This window comes from Furipterus horrens, unplaced genomic scaffold (genome assembly GCF_987537825.1).
Source record: "Furipterus horrens unplaced genomic scaffold, mFurHor1.1.pri manual_scaffold_3, whole genome shotgun sequence".
Taxonomy (NCBI): Eukaryota; Metazoa; Chordata; class Mammalia; order Chiroptera; family Furipteridae; genus Furipterus; species Furipterus horrens.
The window spans coordinates 33097602-33115509 of record NW_028327173.1 but is presented as its reverse complement, the minus strand read 5'-3'; the positions used below and the strand labels follow the sequence as shown (position 1 = coordinate 33115509).

The 17908-nt window shown below is 35.5% G+C and overlaps 1 protein-coding gene across 4 annotated transcripts in view; it reads left to right on the top strand.

Moving 5' to 3' along the window:
- The window catches only part of SPATA6 (spermatogenesis associated 6), an 87991-nt gene that overhangs the window by 55160 nt on the left and 14923 nt on the right, over positions 1-17908 (top strand). The window contains exons 9-11 of one of the 4 annotated variants that reach the window (XM_090271621.1): positions 616-656; positions 11327-11511; positions 15341-15392. In XM_090271621.1, coding sequence (XP_090127747.1) covers positions 616-656; positions 11327-11511; positions 15341-15392 — 278 coding nt within the window. Of the gene's footprint in view, positions 1-615; positions 657-11323; positions 11512-15340; positions 15441-17908 lie in introns of all 4 variants that reach the window. The other 3 variants (XM_090271619.1, XM_090271620.1, XM_090271617.1) reach the window with 3 other exon arrangements.

The window sequence follows — 17908 nt, the reverse complement described above, 5'->3', positions numbered from 1 at the left end:
CAAGGTAATCTTTAAAGCAAATTATGAATGAGGTACATCAGCCAGATGAGGCATATGAGTCTTAGAGAGATTAATTTGGCCGATGTTGTACAGAAATTGCTGGGGGCTGGACTGTCATGTAGATCTATTTGTCCACAGGTCCATACACTGAACTATGCTACCACCTCTAAAACTGACCCTGTTTTCATTATATAGACTTGATTCTAGCATTGTCTCCAAGAATATTTGATAATATCTATTAAATCTATATATTCAAATTAAATTTCATCATTAACTAATTTATCAAATAAAAATTATCCATTTTATCCATATCAATTTCATAACCATTTATGTAGACAAATTGGTTAGTTAACTAAAATTATTCTGGTCTGTAATCAGATATTTTCTACTCTAATGAAATTAGTATTTATGAAATCACTTAATTACTGAAGAATTAATACAAGTTTTAATTTGTTGCTTGTCATCTTTGCTTATGTAACATTGATATTAAGATATTTCTAAAATCTGCTGTATGCATTATAATCACAGGAACAGAATGATAGTAGGAAAAGCAAAAATGAAATCAATTTTTTTTGGTATGAAATATTTATAGTTTCTTTTGTATACATTTTTCAGATCATGCGCATCTTGGCTGCTACCGACCGAAGGATTATAAGGTATGTAGTATAAATTACGTAATGATAGTTATCCTTGCTTTCAGATAAAGCATAGGTTGGAGATTATTTTGGTCAAAAAGTGTACCAACAATAATTGTCATATCATGAATGTCATTGTTTTGGCTACCTTGTCAAGTGTTAGAATACTTTTCATTGCATGTCTTCCTATAAGTATTTTGTGGCTTTTGATTGTTTATTTGGTTTAGTTACTTATTAAATGTGTTTGTGTTTGTATATATGTGTGTGTGAGAGAGACAGCGAAATTGGCTGTTACTTTTAGTAGTACCTGGCACAGCACTATTTATAAACTTCAGTCATTCACAAGGCATCCTCATAATAGAGTTTGTGATACGAAAGTTTAGGATTAGTGGACACAAAGGATGGGGGTCTTAAAGCAAGTCTTGATAAATAAACAGTTATTTGATAAGGGAGAGATTTATCTAGTTGACTGATCTATTGTCCTGAGAAAAGGACTGTTTGTCCAGATTGAAAATCTGTTGTTTCAAGAAGGGAGCTAATTGATGATTGAGCAAACTGTTGTTTAGGTAAATGTTTTATGGGAAGATCCTGAAGCAAACAATGAAGTTATTTACTGATTTATAACATTTGTTCTTGGGAAAGAATTTCCTGGAATCCATGGTAAGTCAAGTTGAGGTAGATGGACCTCAGTACCTTGTCGATAGTTAAGCCATATGAAGGCAGGTTGTTGCAGTTCTTGTTTCACTAAAGTTATATATGTTCTTCTATTGACGTTGCACTTGTTAGATTTGTTTCTAGAAACCTCATTGCTTTGTTTCCTATTGCAAATACTATTTTATATAAAGTTACATTTTTTTGTTTTACTGAGGTATAGGTTTGAAACTGATTTTAATGTAACAGTTTTGTCATAGATACTGATATTTTAATAGAGGAAACCATATCATCTACCAATAATGAATTTTCATATTGCCTTTCAAAAGATTTCTTTGTCTGAACTTACTGGAGTCTTCAAAACAGTGTTGAATAAAAGTGGTGATAGAAGATGTGGCAGACATTTATTGCTTATTGGCTCTTTATGCCCTGTAATATATTCAGGCCCCCTTGCAGGTATGTGCGGGCTTAGTTCTAGCCCATAGGCTGTGAGTGGAAATTATGTGGGTCCCTTCCAGGATGAAGCATAGAAGAACTGATATGAATTGTTTGCTGTTAAGTGACGATGAGACCTTGTGTTCTTGATGGCATAGCTTTAAGTTTTTCAGAGTGTCTCAGCACAGGTCCTTGGGTAGTTTTGTGAAGTGTTCATTTCTCTTGCTAACCTGTATTACCATAAAGCATAGGGAACAATAATGCTTTATTATATTAAGCCACTGCTTTCCAAACTTAATTTGCTACTGCAGTGTAGCCTAATATGTGTCAGTCTGAACCAATACCAGTGAAGTTTGCATTCTTGTCTTGATCCTGTCTTTGATAGGATCATGTCCAAGTTTTCATACCTATGAATGTTTTTGGCAGTAGATTTTTGTTAGATATCCTTTAGTAAGTTAAGGGTGGTCCCTTTGAAATTCCTTGTTTGCAAAGAATATTTTTAAATTATGAGTGGATGTTGAATATTATTGAATGCTTTTTTTCAGTATCTGTTTAATTGATAATGATTTTTTTTTTGTAGTGAATTAATAGACATTCTAATGGTAACCCATCATTGTATTTTTTGGATAAACCCAACTTGGTCATTTATATATTTTAACATGACTGAATTTAATTTTTAAAAAATTATTTAAGATTTTTTCTATATATGCCACTAGTGAGGATGGTTTGTGAATACCTTTCTTCTACTTTCCTTGAAGGCTTCGGTAGCACTATTAGAATCACATCATAAAATTGGGTGAGGAATATTTTTTTGTTTCTTGGGAGTCAGTTTGTTCCTTAACTCTGTGTATTGGGTTGTTAGTAAGTTTGATTGTGAGCCCATCTTTTGTGGTACTTTCCTTACAGGCATCCAGTGAGGCTTTTTCATCTGTTTCTCTCCTAGATCTCTCCTATCTCACTGGCCTGGGACCCTCGCCACTTAATAGCTTTTTAACTTTGCTTCAGTTTTCTTTCCTGTAAGGTGTAGATAATAAAAATACCTACCTCATAATATTGTTGTGTGGATTAAAGTTATTTATATAAGTGCATAAGAACAGTGGTCTAATAAGGAAGGGTTTCCCACACCTCAATCCAAGGATTGATATATTTAGGAATTATTTATTTTTGCATTATTTTGGAATTCTATAAATTCTTCTCCAGTGTAAAGAAAGTACATTTTCTTTTAACCAAACCAGATAGTTTAGCATATGAATTTTTAGGTTGTAAAAGATAGAACTTGATCACTCACTTAAAGCAGGATTCAGGAAGGACTGTTTCTGGCAAATTTGAGAAACTGATCTAAGTTACCAAACTTTGTTTTTCTCCCTTTTGAATCAGAACCATGCTGTCTTCTTACCATCCTGAAAGTAGTGGCTATACTGCACTTCTTTTTTATAGCCCTTATTCTCAATTCTTCCCACTATTTCCATTAGAATTATTTATATTTATTTCTTAAATTTTATGGTCCATGACAAAGGGAAAATTTTAGAGCATGATGTGCAGTAACAAGCCATAAGCACACTTTCAACGAATATTTGTTGTATAAGTGAATTCCCTGGTTCCCATTATACTTAGTAGTTAATTCTTTCTTTTAATAACTTGACCTTGGAGTTCTTGTAAGTATAAAAATTATATGGCCATTAATATCATTTAACTTATTAACTCATTGTATGAGCAACTTTTTAGAAATCTTATTTTGTAAGTGTGGCATAACCAAACCATTTTATGTCACAGATTTGAAAAGTATGTCATTTATATAATCGCATTACACTTATGTAACTGTAATAAATTTAGCATATGGAATTTTTTTTTCTACCTGTAACAGTTTCAGATTGGTTTAAAATATTAGGGTTTTTTCTTGATATCTTTCAATATTTTCTATGTTGTAATTAATTATATTTCTGAGGTTATAGAAAAGGCATTTACAGAACTATTTCCATAAATGTAAAAAAATCTTTTTATGCTGACATATGAAGATTGCTGTTAACAGAAGGTATAAATATTATTGTCTTTTATAAGCCAAGTCCTCTACTTTGTGTTTTCATTAACTTTATTTCATTTATATTTGTGGCAAACTTAGAATGTTATTCCCCAGTTTATCGATAAGGAAACTAAGCTTAGATAGAGTAAATGACTTGCTTGGCAGCACATAACTAGGAGGGATTTGAACCCTGGTCTTTGGACTCTAAGCTAGTGTTCTTGAGGAGTCATCCAAGAAATGGAACTCTTTTGTCATGAGCCAAAGAGATTATATTTCATCTGGTTTTTGTAAGTGAGTAAGTAACCTGTGGAAACCTCACAAGAGCTGTGGAAACATTTTTAAAAATAAGGCGTAAGCTTGAAAGTTTGAAGTGGATTCTTATCGAAGACTTAACCCTCAATATACTTACCAGTCTTCCATTTAAATATAAAACTTACCAAAACAAATATTTAATTCTCTGGAAAGAATACATCTCAGTTGTGTTTCCATCACACAATTACTTATTGCATGTCTATGTAGTTTTAGTTTCATTGCTTGGTGTTTCATCATTACTTTTTTCCCTTGTCTCCCATTCTGGATTGTAACATCTTAGGGGTCCCATTACATTGATCTGTAATTGCTTTCTCCTACCTTGTTCAGTACAGTATTTCCTCACTTATTGCGGGTATTACGTTCTAGACCCCCCACGATAGGTGAAAATCTGTGAAGTGGGAACCTTACATTTATTTCAGTATTTATATATATTTTAAGGCTTTATAAACCCTTCCCACACACTTATAAACCGTTCTCAGTCCTTTATTAACCTTTCCCACTCCCTTATTAACCTTTTCCACACTTGTATAAACACCACTTATATTCTTAAACATATTCTACACTCTTAACCTTATGTAACTTTAACAACATACATATACAGTACTGTAAAATTTTATATGGGTACTCACCAGTGAAGTATACTACAACTTGAATGATGAAGATGATGAATTAACTGTGCAGTACTGATGATGATGAAGATGATGAAGATGAGATGAATGTACTGCACAGCAAATAAGAGCATTACAGCTCTTCTAAAGGCACCACTTCATCAGGTGCTTCTTTAGATAGTGCAGTAGTATCTTCGGCCTCGTCCATAACTTCTACTTCCGCTAAAGGTGTAGGCGTAACCAACCTCTCCATTGATGAACAAAGTGATGAACATAGTTATGGGGAGTTGCTGGTGCTGCTTCTTCTTCTGATTGAGAATGATTTTGTAAACTGACATGGCACTGTTTTTTTTTTTTTTTTTTTTTTTTTTATTTATTTTTTTTTTAAATTATTTTATTTTCAGTTACAGTTGACACACATTAATGTATTAGGTTCAGATGTACACCCCGGTGATTAGACATTATATAACTTTTTTTTTTTTTTTTAAGTATATTTTATTGATTATATTGTTACAATAGTTCCAATTTTTTTTTTCCCCTTTGCTCCCCTCCGCCCAGCACCCCCCTTCCCCAACAATCCCCTCTCCAAGTCCATGCCCATGGGTCGTACATACAAGCTCTCCCGCCTCACCCTTTCATATATTCTTCTTCTTCTTTTTTTAAAATTAATTAATTAATTAGTTAAATATTTTAACAATAAAAAATAACAATTCCTCCCTCTCAGACTTAAGACCCTTTACAATCTTATAAAGGACAATGGATGAAGGTCTCGAGCTCCTCTAGCTGCTTCAAGCTGGACATGGTCGTCGTCCTACCTACCCGTGGGTCAAGAAATCCCTAATAAGAGTGGGGATGTGGAGGGGAGGGTGGCCTTCCCACAAGGGGAAGGATCGTGCAGACTCCAGGTTGGTTGGCTGTCTCTGGACAACGGCATGCTTGGTTTGACAGGCTGGCATCCTTGTTGTATTCTGGGGGCAACAGGGTTAAAGGACATCATTTAATCCGTAACCACTAGATGACAAAAGACAGGTATTAATTTTTCAATGTCCCACATTAGGGAAAAGAAGGGCTTCTTTGGAGGAAGGTGTGCCAGGTACATCTCACCTGCCCAAAACCCTTTTGCCCATTATACTTATTTTGGACTGAGGGAAATATTTTAGGTTTCCCCCATCTCAGGCCTCTGGGCTTTTTCTGTCCAAGCCATTAGGATAGAAAAGAGAAACCAGTTTTAAAGTGAAGCCCACAGACCACCCCGTTCTTCACCAACCCAGCCACTTAGTTCAGCCAAACCATTGAGTCTCAGGAGGCAGCAATGCAGACAGGATTAAGTGAGGCCTATGCATACAGATAACCACTCAGGTAATGAGATTGTAGGCTTATGCCCTTTGAAAACAGAAAACACATGTTAATTTATGTAACATAACCCACATACAAGTCTCTAAATCTGTAGGACTGTCTTATCGGAAGGAAAATCCTTGTCCTTCTAATATTCACTGAACTTGCATTTCTATTCTTTATATTTTTATTCCCCCCCCACTAAAAAATTTTCTGTTTGTTTGTTTTTCCACTACAGTTGTCTCACTTTTTTTCCCCCTCTTGCTTCCCTGCACCCTGCCCCCCCCCACAGTCAGTCCCCACCCAGTTGTCCATGTCCATGGGTCATTCATACATGTTCTTTGACTAGACCCTTCCCCTTCTTACCCCTTCTCTCCCTCCCATCTCCCCCTTTGTTACTGTTAGTTTATTCCTTGTTTACATACCTCTGGTTCAATTTTGCTCATTTGTTTGTGTTGTTCATTAGTTTCCTGTAACAGGTGACAGCATAAGGTAATTTTCTTTTGTTGCCTGGCTTATTTTGCTAAGCATAATTCTCTCTAGTTCCAATCATGTTGTTGCAAATGGTAGAAGTTCCTTCTTTCTTTCAGTACTTATTCATTGTCATTTTCCCCCTTTGTACTCGTGTTCCTCTCTGTCTCTCTGTTTCTTCATCTTCTTAAAGCAGACCCTTTAGCATCTCTTGCAATGCTGGTTTGGTGGAGATGTATTCTTTTAGCCTTCTTTTGTCTTGGAAACTCCTTATTTCACCTTCCATTTTGAATGAAAGCCTTGCTGGGTAGAGTATTCTTGGTTGTAGGCCTTTGTTTTTCATTGCTTGGAATATTTTTTGCCATTCCCTTCTGGCTTGTAGTGTTTCTGCTGAGAAATCTGATGATAGCCTTATTGGAGCTCTCTTGTATGTTATTAGTTGTTTCTCTCTTGCTGCTTTTAGGATTCTCTCTTTGTCTTTGAATGTTGGCATTTTAATTATGATGTGTCTTGAAGTGGGCCTGTTGGGGTTCATCTTCATTGGGACCCTCTGTGCTTCCTGGACTTGCGTGACTCTTTCTCTCGTCATGTTAGGAAAGTTTTCTGTCATTAGTTTTTCAAAGAGGTTTTCTATCCCTTGCTCTTCTTCTTCTCCTTCTGGAATTCCTATGATACGGATATTATTACGTTTCATGTTGTCCTGCAGCTGTCTTAGAACCTCTTCAGTCTTGTTCAGTCTTTTTTCATTTTGTTGCATTGTCTGGGAGTTTTTGTGTAGGTTGTCCTCCAGCTTGCTGATCCGATCTTCTGCTTCCTCTAGCCTGCTTTTAATTCCTTCTACTGTGTTCTTCAATTCAGAGATCGTATTTTTCATTTCCTCCTGGCTCTTATTGATAGCTTCTATGTCCTTTTTCATGCTCACGTAATTTTCTGTGAGTTCCTTGTAGTTTTTCTGGAGTTCTTTGAAGTTTCCGCTGAGCTCATTCAGCTTCTCCATAATCCATGTTTTGAATTCCATATCTGATAGTTCGCTCCCCTCTATTTCATTTAGCACTCTTTCTGGGGATTCTACCTTTCCTTTTGATGGGAGGTTGTTTCTCTGTCTCCCCATTTTTTTGACTCCTATTGTTTGTTGGTGCTTCTTGGAATGATCTGCACTTCCTGGATCTGCCTCTGGTGGCGTCAGATCATGTACCAGTCTGGCCCTAGGCAGCCTGTTGGAGACTTCCAGGGATCTACTGCTGTTGTCTGTCTTCTTTGATTGTTAATCTATTCAATCTGTGATTAGCTGTCAGGCTTAAGGACTGTGGGTGTGGCAGCTTAATTCCTGTAGGCAGGGCTTTTGCTTCCTCTCAGGCTGACGCCACTTGGAGGGGAATGGTCTACCCGCAGTACTGGGGATGAGTCAGCACTGGGACCCAGTCAGCTGCCCCTCCAGTTCTCCCCTCAAAGCCACCGTGCCAAATTCTCCCCAAGTGTCTCCAGTCCTCTCTGCCTTCCCTCTGCTTGAGCCCAGGGTAAGTGGTGGCCAAAATATTTTCGTATGTGATCCACTTAAGAGCTCTTTTTCTCCTGCTGTTTCTCTCCGGCTAGCAAGAAAGCCTGTGGCTTTTCGCTTTTCACAGCTGATACTATTTTACTTTCCACTCTGTCGCTGTAGGCTGGGAAGCCCAGCTGGGGGTTTAGACCCTGCCCTTCTCAGGGGGAATCCCCGGCTGCTGAGCTGTTTCTCAGCCCCTTCAGCTGCCACCCGTGGGAGCCCAGCCAGCCCTTCCACGTCTCCGCACTCTCTAACGGTCACGTTGTGATGTAGCGGCCTTTTCTGTCTCTCCGTGGTTATAAGACTTCTCTCCAGCTGGTGTTCGGTTCGTTATTCCAGATGATTTCTCCAAAATTACATTGTAAATCCAGACTAGTTCTAGGAGGAAGTTAGTGTAGCTTCCACTTACTCCTCCGCCATCTTGTTTCTCCCTGACATGGCACTGTTGATTGAATTTGCAAACTGCAATGAATGAACCATATGGCAGTCCCATTCTTCAGCCACTCATTGAAGTTCTTTGGCCATTCTGACCATGGTTGCAAGATGATCAAGTATTAGGCCAACCTCCTCCTCTTCCTCAACCAGTTGTTCATCTTGTTCCTCATCCTCTTCTTCACATGCTGACGTAGCTCCTCCAGGTCTTCGTCCGTCAACGGTTGAGAGTGCATATTGATGAGGGTATTTACGTCTTCAATAGTCAATGTCACTGAAGCCCTCTCCTCCCAGTATTTTTGCCAGCTTCATGGCCTTATCCACCGCAGAGTGATAGATTTCATCAGGAGAGAATCCCTTGTAATCATGGACCACTTCTGGCCACAATTTTTTCCAGCTGGCATTCAAAGTCTCACTCTTCATCTCCTTAATGGCCTTTTGAATATTTTGGAGACACGATGCAATTGTGTACTCATGCCAGTACACCTTTAGCGAGACATCTTCATCCAAGTCCATAGCTTCAGTGAGGTTTTGCTGGGCGCTTCAGGTGTAGAGCACCTTAAAAGCATGAATAACACCTTGATTCATTGGCTGAATGAGTGATGTGGTGTTCAGTGGCAAGAAGTCTATCTGGATGCCATCATACGTCAGGTCTAGAGCATGGCCTCCAGCATTGCCCATTATCAGAAACACTTTGAAATCAAGGCCTTTCTTTGCCAGATAAACCTTAACCTCTGGGATAAAACATTGATGAAACCAATCAGTTGTGAGGAGTTTCGTGATCCAAGCCTTAGGGCTGTGCATCCAGTATACAGGCAACATTCTTATTTTTGTTTTTTAAGACTCTTGGGTTCTTGGACTTATAAATAAGCCCTCGCTTTATCATAAAGCCTGCAGCATTCCCACACATTATTAAAGTTACCCTATCTTTTTAGGCCTTGAAACCAGGGGCTTTTGTTTCTTCCTTCATAATGATAGTGTGAGACGGCATCCGTTTCCAGAATAAGCCTGTTTCATCCATGTTGAAAACTTGTTCAGGTTTATAACCTCCTTCCTCAATGATGTCTTTGAACGTGTTGTTCACGCACTCCTCGACTCCAGCTTTATCCACAGAGGCAGCCTCTCTGTGTAGAGAAACACTCTTGAGTCCAAAGCGTTTCTGAAATTTGTCAGACCAGCCCTTGCTGTCACTGAATGGTGTTGGTCTGGTTGGAGAAGCACTCAAAGGTCCTGCTTCAGCGTCGTCATCATCGTCCTCTTCTTCATTCTCGTCACCATCGTGACCATCCCTTTTTGCTGCTAAACAATCGTACAGGTGCTAGGCCCTCGTCCTGATGGTGTTTGCATCCAGCAAGATATTCTTTTTTCTGCAATCGTTTATCCACACAGCTAATGCAGACGCCATCTTCACAATGATCTTATTGCGGGAAGTAACCACCCTCTTTGTTGTTTGGTTGAAAGTCACTGATGCCGTAGACCTGATATTCTTCTCGTCCTTCTTTATATAGCGAACTGTAGACTCGTTGGTCCCATAATAGCAGCCAACAGACGCATAGCTTCTCCCTTCCTTCAACATGTCGAGAAGTTCCACCTTCTCTTTTATGGTAAGCATCTTCCTCTGGCGCTTAGGTTCACTGCCAGAATCCTTAGAAGATGCAGAACGTTTGGGTGGCATTGTAGGGCTTGCAATAAATCCAATCTTTAAGGAAAATTTCACAAACACAACACCGCAGAGCAAAACTATGCACAGCGATCGGAGATAGGAGTGAAGTGGACAAGGCGAGATGCTGAACATATGCGCACAGTGCGGGAGAGCAGACAGACTGATGCTTCGGTTACTGAGCCAATCAGCGCCCAGGATACACAAGACAATGCTCTGATTGGTCGCCTTCCATTAATCAGCCAATCGTGTGCTGTGTACAGTCTCACGCAGGCAAATGAGCTCTAGCGTACATCTCGTTTTCAGCGTAATGTATGTGTTCATCCACAAAATAAATACATACTGTAAACAGTGTGCAGTATTTTATTTCTATTTAATATTCTTTTAATGTTAGAATCATTTATTATATTTTTTATATATTTTTTGAAAATTTTTAGGCAAAAATCATTAAAATCATAAATACTATACTATGAATACGTATGCAGTACCATAAAATCCCGCGATATAGTGAAAAATCCGCGATAAATAATGAAATATAATATTTTTTAAAATCCCGCGATACAGTGAGGCTGCAATAAGTGAACCGCAATACTAGGCCTTCACAATATAGAGAGGGACTACTGTACTTTATACAGTACATAGAAGATGCTTAATAAGTGTTGAATAGCATTGAGTTATAGCACTTAAGTTTCTCTACAATGTGTCCTTCTTCATTTCTATCATATCCTCTCATACTGCTTTCCTGTAGAGATAGCCAAGTGATCGTAGTCTTTGTTTATCTGTCCTTGTGCCTTTTCCACATTCAAATGCCCTTCTCCCCCTTTCTCAACTTTCGGTCTTAATTACCATCTCACCTCCTCTATGAGACCTCCACAATTCAGCTTATTAGAAGCTTTTGACTTTCCTTCTGCAGTTATTGTCATTAGGGTATATTTGACGCTTAGCATATCCCATTCTCAGTTACCTTTTGTTTATGCCCTGTCTCATCTGGATTGTGAATTTAAATTCCTGTATCCCCGTAGGTATGTAAATTTTAGATATATGGAGTGAACAGTCTAGATGCATTCAGTGTTTACTCTTACAGTAATAATGATTACTACATCCTGAAATTTACCTTAAAATATAGCTGTGGCACTATATATTCTTTTAACTTTTATAAAGTGTGTGTGTGTGTTTGTATACATCACTATATATATTATGTGTTTACATATATAATTTTTAAAGCAGGTTATCAGGACAGCCCATGGGAGAGACTTCGATGACTCCTTGGAAAGATGTGATGAGTATCTGAGCTCACGGTCCTGTAGCAAGCCCCAGCATTCAGCCAGGACCCTGCTTGTCCACTCCGCACCCTCAACAGTGCTGCAGCGTCCTCCAAGCCCTGTGTTAAACCGGGCTTCTCTCCGGGAAAGGTGATGCTTAGTCTCTATTTCTGGACTACTTCTTTGAATAATGATCACTAGGAAAGAGAAGACAGTAGTAATGTATGTGAAGTGATTATTTGTAAAAGTATAATTTGATTTTCAGAGGCTTACATTATTTTTGTTTAGAACATATTGCATATTATAATAGTGTTAGATACTCCTCCCCAGCCCAGTTCTCTTGAAGTGAGTTTATTATTAGTGAGTTTATTAATTAGGGTGACTTTAACCATAATTAAGTACTTTTGTTTATAAAAGAGAAAAAGAGTATGTGATAGTTTGTTTTGAGTAGATTCATAGATACTTAGTATTATAGGCATGGCTTATGTAAAAAGTAGCAAAGGTTATATTTTCCTTCTGGAGATAGTGATGATAGTATATATTGTTGGTTTATGGTACCTAGTTACCTCAGATAACCTCTTTTCAACTCCCTGAGGAATCTTTGTCATGTAAAGATTCTAGCTCTCCCTCTAAAAATGCTTTTGCAACCAAAGTTAGCCACTAGTTATAATTTGAATGTGAAACAAATAATTTATATTCATCTGCATTTTGGTATTGTTATTGAATCCAAATCAGAAATTCCTTGCTTCTCTTGGAAAGTAACATAGAAAACAATAGTTGTCATAAATTAAAAAAATAAAAAACACCAAACCTTAGTATTTAAAAAAATTTTATAGAAATTTGAATACATAACAGATATAATACCATCCACAACATGGAAATAAAATCTAACTTTATGATAGTATTAAAAAGCTAAAGTAGTACACTAAATTTCTACAGCATATTAGAGCCATCAGACATAATTGACAAAGTCTAAATTAACCGTAGAAGATTCATCAAAAGTTCATCGTAAAACTGATGTGTCGGTTTGGAGGATGCATTAAACATTCCTGTTCTGAACAGAAATAGATTTGTTTTCTCATTAGCCTGATAAGCATTCAAAAACGAGACGTGGAGGTATTCTAAAGACCCTAATCATGAGACAGGTAGTTTTGTTTAATGTTGCTTCCAGTCCATTACAATCATGCCATCATGCCAATGGGGATCATTGAGTTCAGATACATGGATAGATAGATACATAGATAAGTAGATTTCTATACCTATAGGCTTTAAAATTTCAAGAGAAGCTCTTGAAGATAGATGTTTCTGCTGAAGTCTGGTAACTTGCTTCTTAATGTCAAGGGATTTTTCTTTGAATTCCATGTCTGCTCAGATATTTAGACATATAGTTGCTACTCTTTCTAACTACTTTTAGAATTAAGGGCTTGTGGTTTTGTGGATTAGGTTCTTTACTGTATCGAGGTTTTTAAGATTTTTTTTTTACCTGTATTTCCTTGGACATATTTTTATAAATATCTTAATTTATTTTTCTACCTTTTTACATATTTTGCAGAACTCTCCGACTGTTTACCATTATGGTACAATATCAATTTTAGTCTTGTATTATTTTATCCTTGTATATAATTTTGACCCAGCTTTTGAATCCTCTCCTTTCAATGTTGATGAATTCTTCATTGAGGCTATATTCATTTTTTTTTTTTACATTTTTTATTAAGGATACCTAAGGTCGGTTGTCTTTTTTTTTTTTTCATATTTCAATGCAGGGGATGGTTTAGAGTAGGTAGTGGCATTTACACATTTATTTTAATGCTGGATGATAGAAGTGGATAAATTCTTTGCTAGAAGAAAAATGAGTGATTTTAATAATAAACATTACCTATCGTATCTATGACTTGAGGAAGGTTGAGGTGCTGTTAAAATAAGAGAATATAAGGGCAGTTTAGTTTTAAATTCATCTAAATTAATAAAATTGGGGGGTACTTTCTAGGAGAGGTAAAATTTTTTACTTTCGATGAGGTGAAACACCTCTATTTTGAGTATATTTTCTCAAAAAGATCTAGACTTAGTCTATAAAGGAAAATAAAATACCTTTATAAATATTAGCACACTCAGTACCACATCTTTAAACAAAAGACATCTCTGATCTGGCTTTTTAGGTCACTCAGCAGTATATTTATAGGGTGTTTTATACAATCCATTGGAATAATAAGCAATTTAAATGTAAATGTAGATTATATGTCATAGAAAAAATGGGAGTACAACAGAACATGCAGCTATTGGAATTTATCTGGGTAAGGATTCATTAAAATTAATTAAGTTTTCTCTAAGATTGCTGTAAAATGCTGACTCCTTAATCATGTATATGAATTAAACAGACTTAAAAACTTTATCAGTGACTCTAAGCAAATGAATTTTTTATTGATAGTGAAAGATTTTTCTGCTTTAAACCCATTTCAAAAATACCTTCAATAGATTTAGCACACCATAAAAAGGTTTCAGTTGTGATGTGTGATAGTTCAGAAGCAGTTTTCTCCTCCAAGTATAAATATTAATATTATAACTTATAGTTTGTATTAGGCTGTAGAATTAGTACTAAAATAAGACTAAGGGATACTAGCAAATCTAATTAAAAAGGAACTGATATTCTTTTAAAGCATGCCTAAGGTTTTTATTTTTGTAAATTGAATTAAAGATCGTTAGGCAATCATTTCTTATACCACAGCACAGACTAGTGGATCCTCTCGTGGTATCATTAAAGATAATGTGGGATCCTGTTTCCTGTTGGAGCTACGTATGGATCTAGATATTCAAGATGTGTTACATAAGTAGCAAATGAAGTCTGCTAGGATATTTGCAGAGATGCAATAACACTTTCTTTTACAAATCCAGGAGATTAAAATTGTAGATGTAGTTGATCATCCATTATTGATTACATTTTTTTAAAACAGGTAATGTAAATCATTTATCCTGCTTAATAGTCTATACTCTGAGAAAACATATAAAATTGTAGCTTTTTAAAAACAAACTGTGAGATAAAAAGACAAAGTTTTAAGCCACCTATTAGCATTCTAGTACTCATTCCTTTAGGAAGGAATTATCGATAGCATTTCATATAGATGCATTATAATCAGATCTAGAAATTTTCATTGTTACTTATATAGCTTAATCATACTAACGCCAGTTTTAAGCTTGTGAAGGGCATAAGAAAGAGGAATGATTGCTTTATTTCTTCTTTGACATGTTTAAGTCCAACACTCAGACTCTAATAAAAGGCATATCTTTCTTTCCTATTATTCAATATTTACTTTTTCAAGTGGTATCATCTGTACTGGGAAGGGGTCATTCAATTTTTATGTTCCCCTGTATTCTTTTTGTTTATTTGTTTATTGAGGTACCATTGACACATGAAATTATATTACTTTCAGATGTACAACATTATGATTCAGTATTTGTATCATTCCCCTGTATTTTAAAGGAATAAGAACATAATTGGATTATAAATAATATTTTAATCTATTATATTTTGTGTCATTTCATAAAATTAGTTATTTTCTTTATGCAGAGAGGGATTTCCTCCACATACTTTGAATATAATTCAATTACTGGGAAATAAGAGCTAATTTTAAAGGCACTCTACATGGAATTATTGTTCTAATATGAAAATCTGTAGCTTTATGTAGTGATAAAGCTCTAAAAATTATGTATGGAAATTATTAAACTGGTCAGATATATGGGGATATTCTTCCAAATTCATGTTAAAGTTTATTATTAAGACTATTTATTGAACATATTGTGAGTACTTAATACCTGATTTTATATTTGCCTTTCATTCTTGGTTGAAAGAAGAAAAACATTATTCTAATCTTCATATATTATCACATAGGGATAAGGGAAAAAGGACTTTCTGCGTTTGGTATTTGGAAAGATTTCTTTTTCTTCCCCTCTGACTACAAATCACCTTTGTTTTTTGTGCCTACAGATTCCATTCTGATTGGTGTGCACCTTCAAACTGCGATGAGATCCATGACCGGGTAAAAAATGTCTTGAAATTACATCAGGCTCATCAAAGACATTTATGTGTTAGTTTCTAAAATTTTCTCTCAAAGGCATTTTATAACTGGGCATGAAAACCACCCGAGAGGCTTAAAGCTTACAATATTTAATCATTGGGAAGGAAAAGATACCCTCTTCACATCTAACTTCCTGCTTGACCTGAGTCATTATGCAAATTGTTTGATGTGGATTATCTAAATTATAAACATAAGTTAGTGATTATTATCTCATAAAAAGTCAGTAAATAGTGACTTTATAATAATTTTCTCACAGCCTTTAAAATATGGGAACTCTTGTTTTTTGATCCAGTATGAAGCAAATCCATGTCCTACAAACAGATTTGATTCTGAATGGTAGAATGAGGGAGCGGGTGAGAAAATATGTATTTTGAAGAAACCTCCAGCTAATGTTTATGTTAATTAAATGTTTAAAAGAGAGAAAGAGCAGGTCAAGTTTATCAGGTTTAATATTAGAGAACATCAATATGAGAAAATCTTCTGAGATAAGGCAAAAAGTGTATACATGAATGACAGCTCGGGAATAATTACTGTATATTCTTTCATGCTCGATTCCTTTTTTTATTTATTAGTTTTAAAAACAATTACATGAACGTCATGTTGGACACTACACTAAGTCCTGGGAACATAACCGGATTCTGTTGACATTGGCATCAGTTTGTACCATTTTAAGTTTCTATATGCATAGTTTTTTAATTAAACCTGTTTTCAAAGTATAACATACATATAGAATACACACACACCTTAAGTAACAGCTTCATATAATATAATAAAACCACCTTATGTAAACTATCTCCAGAGCAAGAAACAAAACATTACGAGCTATGCATAAGCCCCTCCTTTTTCCTCACAGCTACTGCCACTCCAAGGGTAAACATTCTTCTGACTTCTAATAAATAGTAGGATTAGTATTGTCTGTTTTGATTTGTATATAAATGTCATCCTACAATGTCTGCTTCTTTTTTCCCCAACTTATTTCACTTTGTTTTTGCAATTCAGACATTTTTACAGTGCAGACGTCTTGTTAAGTTTAGCAGTAGTTCTTCATTCTTGCTGCTGTATGGCATTTCCTCATATGAAAATACTGTTGTTGATTTACTTATTCCTCTCATGATGTACATTTGGGTTGTTTCTTGTTTGGGCTATTAAGAGCTGCTATTAGCCCTTTATGCATATCCTTGGATAACATTGTATACATTTTATTTGGGTATATAAGTACCAGTGGAATTGCTCAGTCATCATATGTGTCTGTTCAGTTTTGTAGATCCTGCCAAAGATTTTTCCAAGTGATTCTATCAGTGTGTGTGAGTTCTACTTGTTCCGCATCTTCACTACTATTTGATCAGTTATATATGTGTGCTTGTGTGTATTTTTATTTTGGCATTTTCATAAGTAATTAGCATTTTATCACATAAGTTTAGAAAGAAGGCAAGGATGCCCCCTCTCACCGTTCCTTTAACATCATACCAGGAGTCTTACATGATGCAGAAAGGTAGGAAAAAGAAATGAAAGGCATGCAGGTTGGAAAGGAAGAAGAAGAAAAACTTTATTTGCTGTTTCCTGATGTTCATTGGACATTTGGGTATCCTCTTTGTGAGCATGTGTTAAAGTCATCCTCTCATTTTTGTACTGACTATTTCCCTTTCTTTTTTTACTTAAGACTTCCATATAGATTCTTGATATGAGTTCTTAGCTGAGTATATGTTTTGCAGTTTTCTTTTTTCTATGCATTGCATTTGATTCTCTTAGTGATATATTTTGGTGAAAAGTTCTCAATTCTAGTGAATCTAATTTATCATTTTTCTTTTATTAGCATTTTTAGAATTTTTGTCTATAAGACATTTTCCTTGATTTTTTTTCTAAAGGTTTCTTGTTTTCTTTCACATTTAAATATATGATTTGGTTGGAGTTATTTTTTTCATATAGTAGTAAGTAGGTTTCTAGTTTCGAGAAATATTCACATCTCATGATAGTGGATGTATCTCTTTTTCTTTCTAGCTCTTTTAATTTTTGTTTTATGTATTTTGAAACTATGCCATTGTTGGATACAGATTTCAGACTGTGATATGAAACTTTTATCACACAATGTTCCTCGTTATCTCCTGTATTATTCTTTGTTTCACTGTATTTTTTTCCCTGAAATTAACATAGTTATAGTGATATTTTTTGGCTAATATGTGCAAGGTGCATGTTTTTACATTCTTTAATTTTTATCATTTTACTTAACGTGAATGTCTCATAATAAGCAGATGAAATTTCTTGCAAGAATGAAAATTCAGAATTTTTATGTCAATTGATGGGGCTTTCATTTGGAACAATATGTATTTTTTGCCATTAATTTTCCTTTTTACTAACTTTTTTTTTTTGCTATTCTCTCATAGGTTTTCTCTAAAAACTTCAATATGCATAGCTGACATATTATTTCTTTGTTGACTTCCTCAGTCATATTGGGGCCTAAAAACATTCAACTCTTTGTA